Raw genomic sequence first — 20,524 nt, 5'->3', positions numbered from 1 at the left:
ATTTATTTTGCTGAATTTCAGGGTGTGTTGATGTACCAAGCCCCTCCTCTGCTCTGAACACAGCAGCAGGGATTTTCAGTGAAAGTCCAGCACCAGGTGGGGTTTTTTTGTGCAGAAAGGGAAAGAAAAACTTCTTCAAAGTGACGTGATCACTACTGAAAGCATTACTTCCTGTAGTGACTATCAAATATTTAGATTTTTTGGTTGTCTTTATTCACATTTTCTGGTGCTCAGAAGTAAATATTTCAAAATGTCATCTGATTCCCTCTTCAAGCTTAGATTTTAAAGGATTCCAGGTGATCTAATCCAGTGACCTGTGGCATCCCTCTAAGTGTGTTTTATAGATCACATGTTAAACTTCAGTTAAAGTGGTATTTCAGTCATATATGGGGGCTGTAATGTGAAAATATTGAGGGTCTACTCCCCTTTTCATGCAGATAAGCTGAAAACCTGTGGCACTGCTGCACAGAGCACCCAATGTACATTTGGATTTTGAACTTCATCATGGAATCATAGAATCACAGACAGGTTTGGCTTGGAAAGGACCTTAAAGATCATCCAGTTCCACCCCTGCCATGGCAGAGACACCTCCCACTATCCCAGAGTGCTCCCAGCCCCATCCAACCTGGCCTTGGACAATTCTAGGGATCCAGGGGCAGCCACAGCTGCTCTGGGAAATCTCTGCCAGGACCTCACCACCCATAAAAAGAGTTTCATCCCAATATCTAAGTTAAATCTACCCTCCTTCAGCTTAAGGTCATTTCCCCTTTTCCTATCACTTTATACCCTTTTTACCTCAAAATATCATATGGTGCCAAGTCCAGGTGCTGCTGAGCTGCCTACATCACACCACCCAGACACCAGAAGGTTCAGAAGATCTTCTGAAGTATATCATAAAAATGTAAAGGATTTCACATCCAAATAAACTGGAATTTGTTGGGTTTTTTTTTTAATTATTCATAATTGCATTTATTTTTCAAACACTTGTGACGACCTGCAACCAAAGCAGCACAGTTCTACCACTGCAGTTCTCTGTATTTTCCTTTTTTCCCCCCATATTTTTGCCAATTAGGGTGGAGTTTTTTACAACTGTTTAATTGGGGTTTTTTGATATTTTATTTCATTTCAGGAGTTTTGGTAGCTTGTGTCTCTAGTGGCCAGGCATATCCTAGGCAAAATTCTCCTTAAAGGAAGGGGTACCTCTTGCTGCTGCATATCCACTCTTAGCAGCTGGAATGTACTAACTGAAAGCTCTAAATTGCTATTTCCACTTTGGCAACTACCTTTGATCTCTCACCAGTTCCAGTTTTAGTTGTATAAATCCATTTATTGTCAGGGTGAAGCTCCAGTGTGAGGTTTTTTCTTTTGTCAAAGACTCTCATGTGCTGGTGAATCAGCTGAAGTTGCTGTGGATTGCAAACAGGGGATGGAATTGATAACAATTATTAAATACAAGTCTCTGATCTCCTGGGCACTACCACACTCCTCCCCAGCCTGTGGAAGTTGTTGTGCCAGGAGAGCTTTTCTCACAGCCTGTCCAGGATTTGTAAACACGCTGGGGTCTGACTGAAGCAGCTTTGTATGGAGGATTATGATTTGTATGCACTTTTACAAACTTACAGTAATTGCTGTTGCCTTCATTGTAAAGAGCAAAAAATAAACACACACAATAAACCCCTTTAATGGGCACTGATCCCACTGGCACTGATCTTGAGCAACTCTGAATAAAAGCAGATGGTGGCAGGCTGGCTAGGCTGACCTGCTTTCCCCTTTCATGCAAACATTGCTTATATAAATGGGGGACACACACAAAAAAATAATGGGCTTGGGCAAGCCACCTAAGGACAGAGACTCCCCATGTACTTAATGCTTACATCAGCCCCAGGGCTGTTTCCAGTTAGTTCTTCTCTGGAGGGAGAAGTTTCTCACAAATTAGTGGTTCCACAGCTCTGAGCCCATGGTTTAACAAGAAAGAACTGATGTGCAACTAGAAAGTAAGCATGTTTAGCTGTTCTGTGGCCTGTGTGTTGTGGTGGGTCGTGGAAAAGAATCAGAACAGTCTCTCCTGAACCTGTTGCTCATTTGTAGACAAATAATTGAGTCTGAAGTCCCTTTGCAAATCATTTGTCTGTCATAACGTTGTGAAGAGGCATTTGATTTTTGTGGTCTTGTACTAGCTTAATTCACATGCCTATTTGTTAGCAGTGATGCTAAAAGAATGTAAATTGGGATTCCTGGTGATTCTAAAGGATGTGCCTCAGTGTGTCACTGCAACAAGATGTGACCAGAGGGCTGGAGCACCTCTGCTGTGGGGACAGGCTGAGAGAGCTGGGGTTGTTCAGCCTGGAGAAGGCTCCAGGAACCTCACTGTGGCCTTCCAGTACCTTAGAGGGGTCATAAAAAGGAGAGAGGTGGACTTTTTATAGATGGAGAGTGACAAGATGAGGGGAAATGGTCAAAAAGTGAAAAGAGTCAGGTTTAGATTTGATACGAAGAATAATTTTTTTGTTGTGAGGGTGGGGAGGCCCTGGCACAGAAGCTGTGGCTGCCCCATCCCTGCAATGTCCCAGACCAGGCTGGATGGGGCTTGGAGCAGCCTGGGGTAGTGGAAGGTGTCCCTGCCCATATGGCAGAGGTTTGGAACTGGATGGTCTTTAAAGGTCCCTTCTAACCCAAACCACTTTGTGATTCCATGGTTCAGAGAAACAGCGTTCCCTTTCCAGCAGGGCATTTAGTTGGAGTTACTGCATCCAGAATTAGGCTGCAGCTTCTCACACAGATTACAGCCTAGAAAGGCAGTTTCCTGAATAAGACACATTTCACTTCTCAGTCACTCTCTGTGTACAGCCTGATGCATCCAGACCAGCTCAGCTGAGTCAGGAACCATCCCAGGTCTCAGGCAGACCAGCTGCTGGCTGGGTTAGTTCAATTGGCACACACACCACAGGATCTCCTAGGATGACCATCCTTACTTGGATTAACAGTCATTTAAGTAGGTCTCTTATCTCCCATTTTTCTTTCTTTTTTTTTTTTTTATAAAAGGCATCAGTATCAGAGCAGGAAGTCTTGATGCTTTTGGGTGCTGGCAACACATTGCCTGGATACTGTTTGGTGACAGGTGAAGACAAGGAGTATTACAAACACATATTTCAACTTGGAGAAACATATATAGCACTGTGATAGGAGAAATGCAGGCTTTATGTCTTCAGCATGTGCTGAGTTGGTTACATTTTTCTGCTTGGTAGGGAAGGCAGATGTTGCCTTTTATAATTCAGTGGCTCGTGCAAGTCTGAGAGCAGCACAACAGAAGGAGCAGCTTCTGCTCTCCCCCTGTGCTGGGTTTGCTGAGCCCTGGGCAGAGGCAGCTGGACTCCCTTCAGCTTTACCTGTTCTTGAATTGCTCTCAATTCAGCTTTTTTAAGCACTACATAAAAGCTGGAAGGAGCCAGCTGTTAGTGTGGGGGTGAGTAGGAGAGAAATCCCTGGGACATGAGTGTGTATGAGGTGAGTGATGAATAACTCACAAATCCTGACTGTCTGCCCCCAGACCTCTTCTACAGAACAGACAGAAGCTGTCATTCTCAAATGATAAACTTTTTCTTTTTTAATGCTTTGTAAATTTTTGGCACTACTAAGGAGAGGCAAGGCACAGCTGTAAAGTTATGATGGGAACCAAAGTGGCCAATAAAGATGGATATTTAGACAATTTGTGTCCACAATCAAATAGTATTTTTAAAATTCTACTGCTTATTAGATTGTGAAAGGGCTTGACTTACAGGTACTTTTCATGCTGGTGACCAGTGTTGTTACTAGGTACTTTATTTCTTGTTTTTCTACATGCTTGGGAGTAAACAGACCTTTGACTTCATGCACCAAAGAGAAGCCAGGTTTGTGCAGCTCCACCTCCTCAATACAGTGATACAAAGGCTGCTAATAATTAAATATAAATATAGGATTCCCAAACCCACAGGATTAATTTCTTAATAGGAGCCCATTAAATTTTCAAGTCAGGCAGCAGCATGGAGTAAATGTTATCTAGGATGTCTTCCAAATGAAGAACACTATGTAAATAGCAGTAATGCTCCTCTTTGATAACATGCTGATTTTGAGAAATGCAGGCTGCCAAAGTAGCATTCTTGTTAAAAAACAGGGTAAGGACTGGTGAGTGAAGATTAAAGTTGTCATGCATGACCTGAGGCTTCACATGGGGCTGTGTTTTGTAACTCTGTGGAATAACATTTCCTAACATAAAGCTGGAGTAAAACGCTCTTCATCTTCCATGCAACTGATTCTGTAAGTGAAGTACAACAAATCCTCATATCATCTCTGAAATACCATTTGCAAATGTGCTTTTGGTGACTGCCTTTGCAAGGAACAGTAGTAAATGATGGAGATGGGTTAAACTTTGTGGACTACTGTGCTCTGGTTTTTATCATAGTGCTGTCATTCAGGAGAGAAAAAGAAACCTACACCTAGAAAAACTTAATTTAAATTTAGAACCTTTGTATGTCCTGTCATTGTGCTCTAATCTAAAACTTATGTTTAGCTTTTAAAGAAGGAAGCGCTGGTTTTAAGCACAGTTCTAAACAACCTGAGTGAAAGTTGTTGCGTGTGACACAAAATATGAAGCAGGTCTGTGAAATGCATTTTTTTTCCCCAGTGCTTTGGCTGCAGGGAAGTAACTGTTGCTCTTTGTGTACAGCATGACTTTGCCTTCCAGTTAACTCTTTTTTTAATGTCATATAGGCATGTATTTTTAATACAAATTAATAAATCATCAGCCAGATGTGAACAATGAAAATGTATCTCACCTTTTCTAGGTCTGGTAGAATTATATTTATATTTTGGCTCAAAATTAGCCGATCAAGGTGGCTTAGACTTATTGGGTTATCTGCTGCTCTCCATCCCAACTCAGGCTGTTACACTAAAGTAATAATCTCAGGGTTGCATATCATGACCTTAGTTTTAGGCACTGTACATATTGCAAGAGTTAGAGCTGTGTTTGTTTAAAGACAGTAAAACATCTGCAGTGTCTGTCCTTGTCAGGCCGTTATATCTTCAGGAGAAGTAAAAAGCACGGAATTCATTACAAATTGCCTAATTTCTGACTTTTTTTTTTTTTGTGTGTGTGTGCGTCGTTATTATCCTGAAACCGTGATTACAGATCTTGAGAAAATTGTTTCATTTACTTAACAGCTGCCATTGTGCCCTGTTACATAAATCAGAGTTATAAATGGGAAATATTTACTAGTTTGAGTTACAGTGTAAATGCACGAGTGACTTCTCAGAAGTGCTCAGTAATTGGATGCACTCCTAGACACAACCAGGCAGGGAGATTACACAGGGAATGCTTGTTTCTGAAGATGAAGTTTCCTTCCTGATTAAAAAGGGGAAAAAAAAAAAAAAAAGAGAAAGGGGAAGCAGTTTCCTGCTGGAATCCTCACTTTGAGGGAGCCTGGGCAGCCGTGCCTCCCCCTGCTCCAGCTGCCCTTTGTGTGCAGGAGTTCTCTGACAGACCATGTCCAAAACCCTTTTTATAACAGCAATTGGGGTTTGCCTCTGCAGGCAGACCTAGGCTTTAAAGAGGTTTCTGCTCCTCTCTCATCTGCTTTTAATGCAGGACTATGACTGCCAGTATCTCTGAGGTTTTAAGGCTTGATAAATAAAGGCTGTTCTGTTCCTAAACTTCGGCATTTGCTGGTAACGACCTAACAGAGGGACTCAACCCAAAATTTCAGCTGCACGTAGAAAATGTGGTCTGACCTCGATATATATGATGTGAAAAATGAATAATAGCAGCACTGCAGGCAAAGTCTTCTCTTGCTATGATGTGACAGCCCAGCCCTGCAGCGAAGGGTTCAAGAATTTGGCTGTGCTTTTGGAAGTCAGCCCTGTGGTTCTGCCGGGGAGATGTTTTAGCTCACAGGGAGCACACACACAATGGCTTTGTTGGCTCTGTGTTTATGGCAGGACACTGAAGTAAAACCTGGTTTTTCTACCTACAGTTTGTGGTAGTTTGTTTTTTTTGGCCTTTTTTTTCAAGTGGAGCCATGCTCAGAGGCTGGAGAACCACAGCAGCTGAAGGCAAGAACCACTTAAGGGGATGATTAGGGCCTCTGAATCTCTGATTCATTAATTCAGAGAGGGTTTTTTTCACTTTCTTGAAGGACAAACTCCCTTTATCATTCCAGAGTTGGCCTGTTAAATAAGAGCCATACATTCAGTGTGGGATTAGATTAGGTATTAGGAAAAAAAATGTTCCTTGTGAGGGTGATGAGGCCCTGGCACAGGCTGCCTACAGAAGCTGTGGCTGCCCCATCCAAGGAAGTGTCCAAGGCCAGGTTGGACAGCTTGAAGCAACCTGGGATAGTGGAAGGTGTCCCTGCCATGGCAGGGGGTTAAACAAGATGTTTTTTTTAGGTTCCTTCCACCTCAAACCATTCTGTGATTTCATGATGTGTGGGACATTGATTTCACAAGGTATCCAGGACATCTCCAAGCCCAGGACATCTCCAAGCCCAGGTCCTTGCTTGGGTTTCCAGGTGTGGCTTCCTTGGTGCCATCCAAGCGCTCACACTCATGTGGAGCTCCACAGTGCAGGACCTGCCAGAGGGAATAGTCTGAAGTGTATGAAAAGAAAGTTCAGATGTTTTCAGTCTGAGAGTGAAATTGCAGAAGGCCCTTAGAGGTCTGAGTTATTGTGCAATCTCTGTAAGTAATTTGTAATCAAAATACCTTTGCACATGTCACTTTCATATTTCCTGTAATAAAACAGCAAGAGCAATTAAGATTTTGGACCATAATCTTCTACAAGCTTCTAAAAATGAGTGGGCTGGGGATTTTTTGAATCATGGCTGAAATAAGCAGCTTTAAAATTTTTGATTGCTTCAAAAAAGATTTGTTAATAGCTATTTTAATAGATTTTTTAACTGTAGCCTGACAAACTCTTATGTGGCAACATAATTGATCTGAAGTTTGTTTAAAAAAAAAAACCTAAGTAAGAAACCAGAACTCTTCACAAAACTGGAGGACATCTGTACTCTGGTAACCCAGCATGTGACCTATTGGGCTTTATGCATTTCTAATCAAAAGGAATCAGTAAATCTATTGCCTATGCATGCAAATATGTCTAATAACACTCTGTGTATCTGTAATGTTGTTCTGCCATGGTTCAGAAAGTTGTCTCTGGTCTTGGCATTCCTCAGGAAACATTAGATTAATACAGCTGCCTTTGTCATAGATTTTTTTTTTTTTCTTGTTTAAGTAGGTGTGTGAAGGCTGGTGCTACATAAATGAATTACACGGAAGACTTTGGAGGAAGAAGGGGCTTGTAAACGAGACTGAAATTAATGAATATGAGAATTAGAAATCAAAACTTTATGTTTAGTCTGAGGAGAAACAATTCCTTAAACCCTAACCACATGGCTGTTTCTTGTTTGCATCAACTCTGGTTGACTGTTATTGTCTTCTGTTAATTCTCTGGGGCAGTGGCCTGACTTTGTTGAATGAGCCAATTGTTTTCCTTTGTGTTGCCCATGAAGTGAGTCCCCATCTGGTTTGTATCAGACTGTTTTCACAGCCAACAACTGCTGCCTTTTCTATATCCTGACACTTAAGGGCCCCATGCTATCAAAGCATTGCTGTGATAGCCTGTCTGGCTGGGCCCATACAGCTGTGCCTTGCAGCTTGAAGCCATTACCCAAGTAATGGTAACTTAGAACTTGAACTGGCTCTTATTCCCATTGGTGTCGTGTGTACAGTGAACAGAATACATTTTTGTTGAGCTCCGTGTTCCACCAGAAGAAAAAAAAATTCTCTCGTTTGAGTTTATGCAATCGGTTCCTTTTTATTTTCCAGCAGCTTCCTGTATCTACAGGCAGTTTTGTGTTCTTCTGAAATTAATGAATACAAGACAAGCAGTATTTAGTTAAGGCACTGTTGTTATTACTTTTATGGTGCATTAGAGCTCAATAAGTGGAAATTAAACAAACAAATGATTCTTAATGAGGATTTTTCTTATCAGATTTAGAATAGGTTTTCAGGAAACCTTCTGTGCGTGATAAATGTAGGTTGTGTGAATAAAACTACACTTGGATACTCCACTACTCCCTTTGCAAGTAGCTCTCTAAAAATACAGAGCAATGCACAATAAGTCTGCATTAACCTGTTTACTTCTCATCTGAAGTGACAGGGAATGATTGGAGAACTCTGTAATACTAGAGTTAAAACTACATTGCAGTTTGCATTGCAGAATTAGTGAGAGAGACCCCAGGCATGATCCAGACCCTTTCCAGGCTTCCAGCAATGTAGGAGACAGTCTTGTTGCAAGAGATTTTGCAACACGTGACTTCTCTGCCTCCAAGACTTTAAAAAAAACCCCAATATTGCATTAAATAACAGTGACACTTAAATGTTGTGTTTAAAGAAAGATGATCTTTAAGCGTTTGTTCTCTCCTGCTCTTGTGTAGGCAGCATAATGCTCAGTGACAGAGTAGTAACGAGGGAAAACATATTCCACAACTTGGAGATGCATTGAATTTTAAGTATATTCCAGACTGAGTTCTTCCCTGATATTTAAGAGGCAGAAAGAAAGAAAATAATGGATAACATTTCTTAAAATCCTGGTCTTACTGTAACATGTGAGGGAAATCACTAGAAAACAATTGCTTTATCTGATGCTTGCAGAGAAAGTGTTCCTGAACTTGGGAGTGTGTTGTGTGTATAATGTAAATGAATTTGCTTCAGGTAACATATTGGGAACCATTAAATTCCATGAAGCACAGGAGATAAGACTTCCTTTGCCATTGTGCTTTTCCTGCTGGCACAGCTGGGTGTCATCATGTCAGATCAGGATTGTGCTGAATCATTGAGTCAGTGGCATTGTCAGGTGAGTGGAGGGTTGGCAAAAGCCACTTTCCTGAGGAGCTTTGTGTAATTGCTGTTCCTGTAACAGCTCCTGAATTCAGGTGTGTGCTCTGTAATGATGCACAGAGCCAGGTGTCTGTGCCCTTCACTTTAGGGGACTTTTCCAGTCCTCAGTGGTTGGATAATTCCAAGTTGTGCCCATCATCAGGCAGAGCCCACACATGCAGACTGGATTTCCATCTATGCTCCTTTGCAGTGCAGATCTCCCTGTATTTTGGCGTGGGATATTTAAACCCAGAGAACTGATAAATGATTTTCCCTCAGATGCCAACAAGCTCTGTTAATCCTGCTCACGACCTAAAGCACTGAGGGATGATCTGGGTGCTCACCAGGTTTGAGCTGGGAAGAGTCAAAGAGCTGCAGAGCTCCCTGAAGGAAATTGGTGCAGCCAGCATCCCAAATTTCAATTTGTGTGCGTGTGGCTGCAGCTTCAGAGGCCAAAAGCATCTGCCCAAATGAGAACCTGATGGAAAAGGGTCTGTCCAAGGCTCTGCTTGACACCAGCTCCAAGGGTTGTGCAGAGCAGCTCCTGACAAGAGTTTTTGGTTTCTGTGGTGCTGCTGAGAGCTGTTCACTGGCAGAGAATCCAGTGCTGGTGGGAGCTGCAGTTCCCCTGTGTTTTGTACCACTTAGCACAGATGGAGGGGGTGTGATATTATTAAAATTACTGATGTGTCTAAGAGAGAGTAGAGAAGGTGGTGCACTGTGCTTGATGTGCAACGTAAATATAGAGCAATACATTTCTCCAGCTCATTTATTCTACTGGTTTAGAGCTCAGATTCACCCAAGTATTGCAAAGGAATTTTGGTTTTACTCTTTCCCATGTAACAGGCCAAGTTTTTTGTAATTTTTTTTTATTTAAGTAGGAATGCTTATCTCTATTGCACAAAGTTTAATCATTTTAGATTTTAGCAAACTTTTAAATAGCACAAGATAAAATCATATATTCACTCCCAGACCTTTCCAAGTTTCTGGTCCCAGGATTGTGAAGGCAGAATTACTTGTCATCACATTGAGTGCTCATTTCAAGAGCAGGTCAAAATAGGATCTGGACACAGACAGGACCAGAGGAAATTGTCTCAAGTTGCACCAAGGGATGTTTAGATTGGATATTAAGAAAAATTTCTGCACTGAAAGGGTGGTCAGACATAGGAACAGACTGCCCAGGGGAGACTTGGAGTCACCATTCCTGCAAATGTTGAGAAAAAATGTGTTGGATGTGGTATTGGGAACATGGTTTAGGAGTGAACATGGTGGTGGTGGGTTAATGGTTGGACTTGATGATATTAGAAGTGTTTTGTAACCTAAATTATTTTATGTTTCTATAACAATGAGCTCCCATATCTTCCAGTAAAGACATTTAATGTTTTCCTTGTTTGAACATGTGCTTACTTAATCCTCTTTCTGAGCTAACAGAAAAGTTGTTTGCCTCTCTAAGCTTCCCAGAAATGCTTATTCCTACCCATTTTGCAAAGGTCATTGATATCTACAAATGGTAAGACCTGTAGTGGCCGCCCTCTACTGCTAAATAAAAGTCTGGAAAAGATGTATTTTTTATAAATTTATTTGTCCATGTACTAGAAATATGCATGGAAATATTCTGGAATTTATTAGACTGACCATTGGAAGATGCAAACTGTATCGGGCTGGCTTTTGTTCTGTCTTGTTTTGTTTTGTTCCTGGGGAAAATGCTCATAATTTTCTTTTGAAAAAGTGTAATTACAAAAATTTGGGGTAATTGTGCTGTAGGTAGAAGCATTTTTAATATGCCAGATGATGGTAATGGTAGTACAGTAATGGGAGTCTTGGCAAACTGTTTCCATATGGGGAATCCCATGACTTTGTTAGTGAAAATCATCAAAACAAATCACAGGATCATGTGAATATTTAAGTATTCAGAGTAGAGAAATAAAGCTATTTTGCTTGTGGTCATCTAGAAAAACACTTTTTATTTGAAGTTCTTTATGTTGAGTATACCTTATTTAATTTTTTATTATAAGAATGCATTTAGTGACTCCATTATATGCGAGGAGTGACTTGCAGTGAGAAAATTCTGCCCTGCAGCACTGCCCTTCAGGCAGAAAGTTTTCTCTTTTCTTTCTGCTGCCCATTCCTTGACTTTCAGTCAAATCTGGGTGCAGATTGCAGCCATGGATAAAACCTCCTTGCCCAGGAAATCCTCTTGCCTGTTTGAGGGAGAGCTCATCGAGGTCTCTCACTGAACTTTTTAGTGGTGAAAAGTAACTTGTGACTTCTTAAAGGGGTTCACTGAAGCTTGTCCTCTGAGATTCCTAAGGATTTTTTTTGGGTATTTGGGATCTGGGGATCTGGCAGGACAGCTTGGAATTGTCCAGTTCATCCCCCTGTTATGGGCAGGGATATCTTCCACTATCCCCCCAAGGTCCAACCTGGCTTTGGCACTTCAAAGGATGGAGATCCACAGCCTCACAGGGACACCCCACCTGCATTTTAGCTGTGAACTGGGAAGATGTTAATTTTCAGATCTTAATTGATGGTGAAACATCACTTGACTTTGGTTGCTCAACTTTAATTATTTCTGTAAAAATATTTTAAAATGATTTTTCAATAAGAGGAGGCCAGGTAACTTCTAAGAATTAAAAAGATGCTTTGATTTTTATTTCTTTTCCTTGTCACTCCCCAAGAAGGCTGTGAATGCTGTTATGTCTGGCACTGTGGCACGATGCAGATAAGCTGGAGGCACTATTGCTGCAATTAATATCATTAAGATAGGAGGTCACAGTGGAGCCAATCCTACTGCTGGCTTTGCATGCACTGACTCTGCATCTTAAGGGAATTCAGCAGAACTTTATCTTAGAATTAAGTGTGAATTCCCACAATTGATCATTCCAGTTCCCCCTTTTTTTTTTTTTTTTTAAGCTTCTTTATTTTGTTTCAGATACAGGCATTAAAATGTCTTTTGGAGACCCAAACATGAAGGTGTGAATAACAGAGCTGAATATATTCTAGAAATATGTTTTTGCAATCACCTTCCTCTCCACTTGGTGGTTAGATTTTGCACAAAATTAGAAAAAAAATGGTATGTAGGTGATATTTAGTTTTACTGAATAAGTAAAATATTAATTACACTATTAAATCTGCACATTTTTAATTATCACTTGTCAGATTCTCCTGATTCCACCAGCTGTTTACCTAGGTTGTTATCTCTTGTGGATTTAGGGATTACTGCTCCCCCTGGCCTTTGCACAAGATACACATTTTCCTGGTGGTTTTTCAAAGACTCTGGACCAGTAATGAACCAACTCCTTCTCTTTTTTTTATTTTGAAATAAAAGCTGCAACTTCACAGCCTCATCTGAGTTTTCCTCAGGAAAATAGTTGCTGCTGAGAGAGAGCAGTGCTTAAATGTTAAACTATTTGCTCTGAGCCAACTGCAGATCCAAAAATCACAGCCATCTGTATGGAAAAATTAAATTCACTTTTAATATTTCTTCTTAGTGTTAATAATTACTGTAGTTATTCGGAAAGATCATTGCATGTGTTTTGGAAGGGATTTGTGGGAAACAGCAGCAAGAGATGTGGCCAGGGAGTGAATTTGTTAAGCTGTGAGAGGTTCTACAGAGCAAAAGATGCCAGATCTAAAGGAGCAGAGTAGATTTTAGGCACCAAAAGGAAATATTTATTTAGTAAACTCTGCAATCTCATTTCTAGATGTTTTTGGAGCTGCTTTCTGTCTGCCCTTCCTTGCTGGTCTCTGTGTTAGGATTTTGAAAAATCTGGTTCTAGTTTATTTAATGTATTTCTAGTTTTTGTTCTGTTTAGTGTTGCTGTTGGTGGGAATATAGAGTGTTTTGGAAAAACCACTGAACCTTGAACTCCAACTTGAGAGGAGGAGAAAACCATTTTCAAATATTCTGCTTTGAAATATTTGTTAGCTGCTGAGCCTGGCCCCACCCTCCTTTACTGGCTGGGGATCTGCATTTATTTTCTTTTTGGAAATATTTATAGCTGGGCTATACATTGGGGGTTACATAAACAAACAGCAAAAGCACAGTGCATGTATACACGTGTTTATTTTCTGTGTGCTTGTGTGCAGAGTTTTTGTAAGTGCATGACACCAAGGGGAAGGTGGAATTTGCCAAGTTTAGATCAGAACTTGAACTGAACTCATATTATATAGTTTTCTGTCTCCACTGGTGTCTGTGGCCCACTTATGGAAGTTTATGACTTGGCTGCAGCCTTTGAGAATGAAACCATGTTTTTTCAGCTCCAGCAGTAGACTCATGCTTTTAAATCCAGACATTTTTGGCTCAGTTCCTCCAGATGTCTGTCCATTTCTGTAAAACAGCTCAAGTGTTTTAATTGTAAATGTACCCCTTTCATGTAACTCGGCCCTAGAAATTTGGCCTTGTTTTGCCTCGAGTTTTTTCTGTTTGTCATGAAACAGCCAAGTTGGGGCAGTGTGGGTTGGGGTGAAAAAAGAGAACTGCAGGCATTTGCAGGACATCTTGTTCTTGTTTTCTGTGTTTCTGTCCCAGTGGAAGGCAGAGCTCTCACCTGCAGCCAGGTAAATGCCAAAGCATTCACACAACAACAAGAGAGCCCCTGCCCTAAAAAGCACATTTCTGGAAGAACTGAGAAAGGCCAACTTCTCCACAGTAACCTAAACAAGCCCATGGACTCAAGGTGACAAGAGCAAGAAAAGCTCTGGAGGAGGAACTCTCCTTTTGAATAAATGGAGAATAATTTGCCCAATAATTTTGATTATTTGTTGATGGTCCTGCTTATTCCTGAAAAGATTGTATTCATTTAGTTCTATAACCTACCCACTTTCATCTTTATAAGCCATTGAATCCAGAAACATTCAATAGCCAGTATGCACAATACAGCTAAATGTGACTCTGAACTGGAAATGCTAAATATCATTATAATTAGCAGCATGACTGACATTGCAGTGTAATTTCTTTTTTCAGTGCAGCCTTCAGAATTACTTACATCAAAATATGGATGTTTCTTATCCAAGAATGTGTTAGCTAGCCCAGCAAGCCTGGAATAATTTTGATTTTGCCAAGAATACCACTTCTTGGGTTGCTCTGCTGGGTAACTCACCTGCACAACCACATATGAAAGTGAGTGAATTTCAGTGTGGTACCACACAAACCCATGGAGACATGACCAGGACACATATTGCTCCAAAATGTACCTCACAGGTTTGCTTACAGGTAACAGGAGCAGGTAGCAAAGGCTGAGAGAGGAGAAAAGAGAGGAACAGATGAGAGAGGAGAATTGAGGTGCAGATAAGAGAGGATGGCAGGCTGAGAGCTGGGGATGCTCAGCCTGGGGAGGACTTCAGGGAGACCTTAATGGCCCAGCCAGGGTCTAAAGGAGCTCCAGGAGAGCTGGAGAGGGACTTTGGACAAGGGCCTGGAGTGACAGAACAATGGACAATGGCTTCAAACTGATGGAGGGGAGGGTTAGGCAATATCTTAGAAAAAAATTCTTCCCTGTGAGGGTGGTGAGACCCTGGCACAGGTTGCCCAGAGAAGCTGTGGCTGCCCCATCCATGCAAGTGTTCCAGGACAGGCTGAATGGAACTTGGAGCAACCTGGGTTAGTGGAAGGTTCCCTGGCCATGGCAGGGGATGGTCTTGAAGGTCCCTCCCAACCCAAACCATTCTGTGACTATAAAATGTTCCTACTGCCAGCGGTTCTGTTACCTTTGAGCCTGTAGACATTTGTTCTTCTACTTAGCTTTAGCCATTCATGTAAAGAATTTCTGACAACTCTCCTTTCTAATAGTCTTTATAACTGTATGCCAGATGTAAATCTTTTTATGTGGGGAAAAAGCAAAATGGGGAAATGACAGGGAAAAAAAAAGGCACCTTCAATGAAGATTTTAAGATACTGAGTTGAATCTGCAGGTGCTGTGCTATCCCAGTGCTCAGAGCACTTGAGCTAATGCCATCTGGAGGAAGTTATTTGTTGGGACAGGACAGTGTTTGAAACTTTGAAGTCAGGAATAAACAAAGAAAAAGCAGCTGGAATCTGGCAGAAGAAGAAACAAGCCATTCCTATCAGCCCCTGCTATTAAAGGAATGAGAGCACTGCACTGCAGTTGTTTTTACAATTGTGGAAGTTTATTCTTGCTCTTGAAGAGAGCTGCTTCAGTTGGGGAATAGAAGGAGGATTGTTTGGAAATTTTAGGAAGCAATATGTAGGTAATTACAGTAATTATTGTTATGGTTTTATACTGAAAAATAACCTGAGTCCTGATCCTTCAAACCCTCCCTATTTATTGTCTTGATGGGGAGAGATGATTTAAAAGATGGACTGACAGGGCAAGGGGGAATGGCTTCAAAATGAAAGAGAGTAGGTTTAGATTGGGTATTGGGAAAAAATCCTGTGAGGGTGGTGGGACACTGCACAGGGTGCCCAGAGGAGCTGTGGCTGCTCCATCCCTGGAAGTGTTCCAGGCCAGGTTGGGCATTGAGGCTTGGAGCACCCTGGGATAGTGGAAGGTGTCCCTGCCCTTGGCAGGGGGAGGGACTGGATTGTCTTTAAGGTCCCTTCCAACCCAAACCATTTTGTGATTCCATGATTACAATTTCACTTACAAGATACGGTTCTCTTTCATCCCCAAATAGTTTTAAAATAGTTTTATTTAATATATGGACACCCAGTCAGAGGAGCTAAAGCACATGGTTTTCACTTGGCTTAAAAGTCAGACTTGTTTAGTCTTTTTATTTTGCCAAATAGAAAAATTCAAAAAGAAATATTTTAAACGTTTTTCTTTGTTATTACTGTTGCTATATGGTGTGAGTAACCAAACCTCCCTTCAGTGTGGTTAATTCCTTTTTCCTTTGGCACACATTCATGACACCCTTTGTATATGGCATATTCTGAGTGTGACGGTACCTCTTAGAGAAAAACTCCCTTCACAGGTCACTGGATGGTTGACACACCATTAATTTTTATGCTTGTGTTAAACAAAGCTCTGGAAATTAAGCACTGTATATGAATTTGTTACAGAGTGCCAAGAACAGGGAAAATCTCTGATCTGAAATGTAACCTTTTCCATCAGTGGGTCACCAAGATGTTTTCAGTCCCTGATGAGTTTCTACCAGCCAAGGACTCTCTTTCCAAGAGTGTCAGTTTTCACAGTTCATAGGAATTTATTCTATTAGATGGTGACAATGAATTTGGAAAACTGGAGGTCACCTAAGGTCACACGCTCCATTTATTGGATTTTAACAAGGAAAATTTTTATAAATACACCTAACTACATGATTACAAAATTGTACTCCCAGAGCCTCTAAAAAAGGAGCCATGAAGATTACCTGCCTGCTCGCCCTTTCGTGCTTTGTAAAGGAAAAAAAATTCATGTCCATTTTTATGGTGTATCAAAAGATTTTAACCATTCTGGTAAAGGAACTCAGTGTTAAAGAGGAAACCATCTTAATATTGGTTATGAGCTGCTCTCTGATGAGGGGAAGACATAAAATGGAATATCACATTATTAAAGAAGGAGCAGACCAGGGGCTATACAAGGATTTAAACCAGTCTGCCTCTATTTGTGTCTTTATTCCCAAACCCCTCCCTGGATGTGTATATAAAGTGTTTTATGCACTGTGTGTGCATGAGGTTACACTCAGCAAAAGGTAATAATGATAAAACACACGTGAGAGTAACTTGGTAGTTGTATTTTTGGGGCCAATGTAGAGTTTCAGGACTAGCAGCTTTCTATCCTGGGAAGTTACAGTCATGTAGCAGAATCTCCCATTTAACTGAAATAGGATATCCACCGTTTTTTCACAGTTAAAATGCTGAAAATCCACATTCTGTATTTTCTGTGTGAATTTAACAAAGACAGAGACTTCAGATTTCTGCCTTTAAAAAAGGGCAGTGTTGACTTTGGGTATTTTTAAGTTAAAGATATTTTGATAGCTCAGGAACTGGTAAATTTTCTATTGAGTACATAGATGTAAATATTCTTCTTATTTTTTTCTGTCTTTTAGCACTTTATAACTATTGTAAAATTGATCTGTAGTATATATGTAAAGTATATTAGAGTATATGTTAGAGGAATGCAGACTAATACGATACTTTCTTTTAGCACTCACTCCCAGAATCAAAGACTTGAGAAGTTCCGACAGAGCCTTGGGATAAGGGAATATTACTTTCTTTTTTCCTTTCATTTTTTTTCTTTTTACCTTTTTTTCCCTTTTTTTAACAAACCTGAAAACAGCTGTTGAAACAATGACATCATGGAATGTGACATGACTGTGGAAATTATTAAGAAAGTCAAGCTTTGAAAGCATCAAACTACATCTAGTGTTGGAGAGGGGCTTTAGTAGAGGATGATTTGCCAGGTTTCCTTGGGCATTACACAGTCACATCTTCACTGTGTCATTTTCATGCCTGACCAAACAAACTTTTGGCTTTTCTTCTCAGCAGCATTTTTGTATCACACAAACACAGCTACAGATTGGAATCCCAAAATCCCAGAATGGTTTGGGTTAGAAGAGACTTTCAAGACCATCTGCTTCCAACCCCCTGCCATGGGCATGGAATTTCCACTATCCCAGGTTGCTCCAAGCTGCATCCAGCCTGGCCTGGAGCTCTTCCAGGGATCCAGGGGCAGCCACAGCTTCTCTGGGAAATCTGTGCCAGAGCCTCACCAGCCTCATCACCAAGACCCTCTTCCAATATCCCATCTTTGTTAGTAAAACCCACTCCCCCTTGTTCCATCACTCCATACCCTTGTGGAAAATCCCTTTCCAGCTCTCTTCCACTTAGGTGCTGCAAGGCTGCTCTGAGATCTCCCCAAATCCTTTTCCTCTCCAGGTGATGTGCTGATTCCCTGAGGACACAAGAAATGTTCCTGTGCTCCTGCTGCCTTCCTGAATAGCAAGAGGCTGTGCTGGCACAGGTCACTGCCTTTCCTGCCTTTACTGTCTTTGGCCTCACTCATGTTTGATTTCCCAGGCTGTTGGCTGCTGTTCTAGCAGGAAAATCACCAGGGGAATTTTATTTTAGCAGTGGGGTTTTGTTTTAATTAGCCATTCGAAGCGTGCTTTGCTGCCAGTCAGATGAATGCAGATGACTGCTTCAGTGACATAGTAGATAATTAACTGGGGTGAAAGAAAGCCTAACTTTTTTGTTTTATTGGGAAAATAGTGTTTTAATTACCTAGTCTATCACAGAGGAAGGAAGAATTGTTACAGCTTATTGGAATAAGAACAAGCTCCAAGACTTTGCTATTGTACATGGGCTCAGATATGTTTGTTTTGCTTGTAGCTGCTGCACTTAAATGCCCCCAGGACAACTGAAATCTCAAAATGCTCTTTCTGTGCTTGAGTGCCAGTGCCATTCTCCTGAGTTCCTTAATTCTTTGTTTCTGCCCTGATCCATGACTTCCTCTCCTTGCTCCATGAATTGATTCAGCTGGTCTCCTTCCTTTGGCTAAATACATTAACTTTTGCCCATGACTTTTTAATGGATCCCATTCCAATGCTGTGGAAAACACCAGAAACACCAGTATATATATTTGAAATTATTCTGGGCCTATTGGAGGTTATAGATCCATGTGTGTGTGTGTGTGTGTGGTTGTATGTAAATACAACCCAGTGTATATATAAAACTCAGCTCCTTCCAGTACTTAAGGGGCATCCAAAAATCTGGAAAGGGACTTTATACAAGGGCATGGACTGACAGGACAAAGGGAAATGGCTTGAAGCTAACAGAGAGTAAGGTTAAATTGGAGATTAGGAAGAAATTCTTCCCTGGGAGGGTGGGGAGGCCCTGGCACAGGGTGCCCAGAGGAGCTGTGGCTGTCCCTGCCATGGCAGGGGCTTGGAATGAGATGGTCTTGAAGGTCCCTTCTAACCCAAACCATTCTGGGATTCTGTATGTGTACAGAAATTCATCCCTTTGTTTCCTGGTAAGGAGAGTTCTGCTGGCTAAAGCAGCACCCTCAGAACTGTGGGCAGCAGGGGTGTCTGTGTACCTGTACTTCCATGGAAAATGGAAAAATGGAGATGACTTCAGCACAGTTCAGTCCTTTGTCACAGACAGCAAATAATGACTTTCCTTTTCCTTTTTCCTTTTTTTTTTTATTTTAGGAGAGGATGCTGCCCCTCATCTGAATCCACATCTTTCTGCAGCAAGGGTGTCAGCACAGCTGCCTGGCATGAGCACAGCTAATGAAACACAGAGTCTGAGCAGTGCACGTGGAGATTCTGATTCCTCAGGGACAGACACATTTTAAAGCTTAGGGCTGTTTATGGCAGCCTCTGTCTGAAGATGTTGTCACTGGTATGTTTGTCTGTCTAGTGTGATAGTCTGGCTGTTCCATCAAAATAACAGTCTTTCAGTACTCTTTATTTTCTACTATTTTTTCTTATAATTTTGTTATTATTTTAAATGACTCTGTCTGTGAATATATCAATTATTTTTAAGCAAATAAAATCCATTTTTTTCCAGAATCGTCGTGAGTTGAAGTCAATAAAGACCTTTTAAATATTTATTATTCTTGGTGCATGTGGAGGTGGTTGGTATTAAAATCCACTGCAAAAGTGTGTCTCACTTATGGAAAACCTCTTGGCTCAATTTCACATCAGTACTGTCAAAGTGTTGAGCCAAAGGGAAATGCATTTGGAACCAAAGTCTGCAAGAGAAATTTCTAGGTATCATCAGAGGTTGTTCATCCTTACAAGACCAATATGACAAGCCAATAATTCAAAAGTGTGTGTGAAAAAGAGCTCTAGAATTTGTATTGTTATTATGAAGAATCAATTTTGTCAGATTTACAAGAATTTCTCAGCATTTCACGTTTGTTTCCCTAAAGATTTTTTCCCATCTTGAAACCTGCAAATGAGAGATTGTGTAAGTAAGGCTATTTCTTTACACTTTTAATGTAATTTTTCTTTTCCTTCTCATGTGACAGAATTAATTCCTGCAGTCTCAGCCTTCAGAATCATGACAATCTCAGTTGGGAATGCCACAGTAATGGTTAACAAAAAGAGTGTATGGACACAGTGCCACTCTCCCAGGGACTGCTCCACTTTTGTGGAGCCTCTGTCAGGACAAGGTGCTTAATCCAGGAGGAAGGTGGGATCACCTATCCCAAACAGCATCCAAGCAAAGTGAAAAACAGCAATTCAGATATGTTCCAGTAGAAAAACTGGGAAAAAAGCTGTTTCTAAGCAGGGCAAACACAGCTTTTTGCTCTGTTCTTCATCACTTATGAGAGTTGCAGATACTCATAACCCTGAACAGTTCTCATTACTCTTATTTCCTGGAGCCTGCACTGGTTTCATCTCTCCTTAACAGAGAAATATTCGAAGTTCCTTTTGGCTTTATGTTGATCTCATTGACCACAAGGTTCAGTTAATTTGCTGCAGCCTCTGAAAGGGTAAATGGAAAAAGAGAGAGAGAGCTTCAGCCTCCAAGGTCAGTAATATCCCCAGGATTCAGCTTTCAAGGGTGTCTCTTGAGCACCTTGCAGACTTGTGCTTCTCTGTTGTGACAGACACATAAAGAGCAGATTTGGGTGGGGGTAAAAGAGTGTCAGGCTTTGTGCAAAATGAACATCACTTTGAAAAAAGGAAAAGCACAAATGAG

General features: G+C 41.0%; 1 protein-coding gene across 13 annotated transcripts in view; it reads left to right on the top strand.

Annotated features, from left to right (window-relative positions):
- The window catches only part of KIAA0586 (KIAA0586 ortholog), a 69,226-nt gene extending 49,840 nt beyond the window's left edge, over positions 1 to 19,386 (top strand). For 8 of the 13 annotated variants that reach the window (XM_072930536.1, XM_030275196.4, XM_041716350.2 and 5 more), the window contains one exon: positions 19,024 to 19,386. In XM_072930536.1, coding sequence (XP_072786637.1) covers positions 19,024 to 19,169 — 146 coding nt within the window. In that variant the 3' untranslated portion in view covers positions 19,170 to 19,386. Of the gene's footprint in view, positions 1 to 17,746; positions 17,832 to 19,023 lie in introns of those variants that run through there. The other 5 variants (XM_072930544.1, XM_072930541.1, XM_072930537.1 and 2 more) reach the window with 4 other exon arrangements.
- Positions 19,387 to 20,524: the final 1,138 nt, after the last annotated feature.

Source organism: Taeniopygia guttata, chromosome 5, assembly GCF_048771995.1.
Source record: "Taeniopygia guttata chromosome 5, bTaeGut7.mat, whole genome shotgun sequence".
Taxonomy (NCBI): domain Eukaryota; kingdom Metazoa; phylum Chordata; class Aves; order Passeriformes; family Estrildidae; genus Taeniopygia; species Taeniopygia guttata.
The sequence above is the reverse complement of the archived record's forward strand: the minus strand, read 5'-3'. Positions and strand labels throughout refer to the sequence as shown.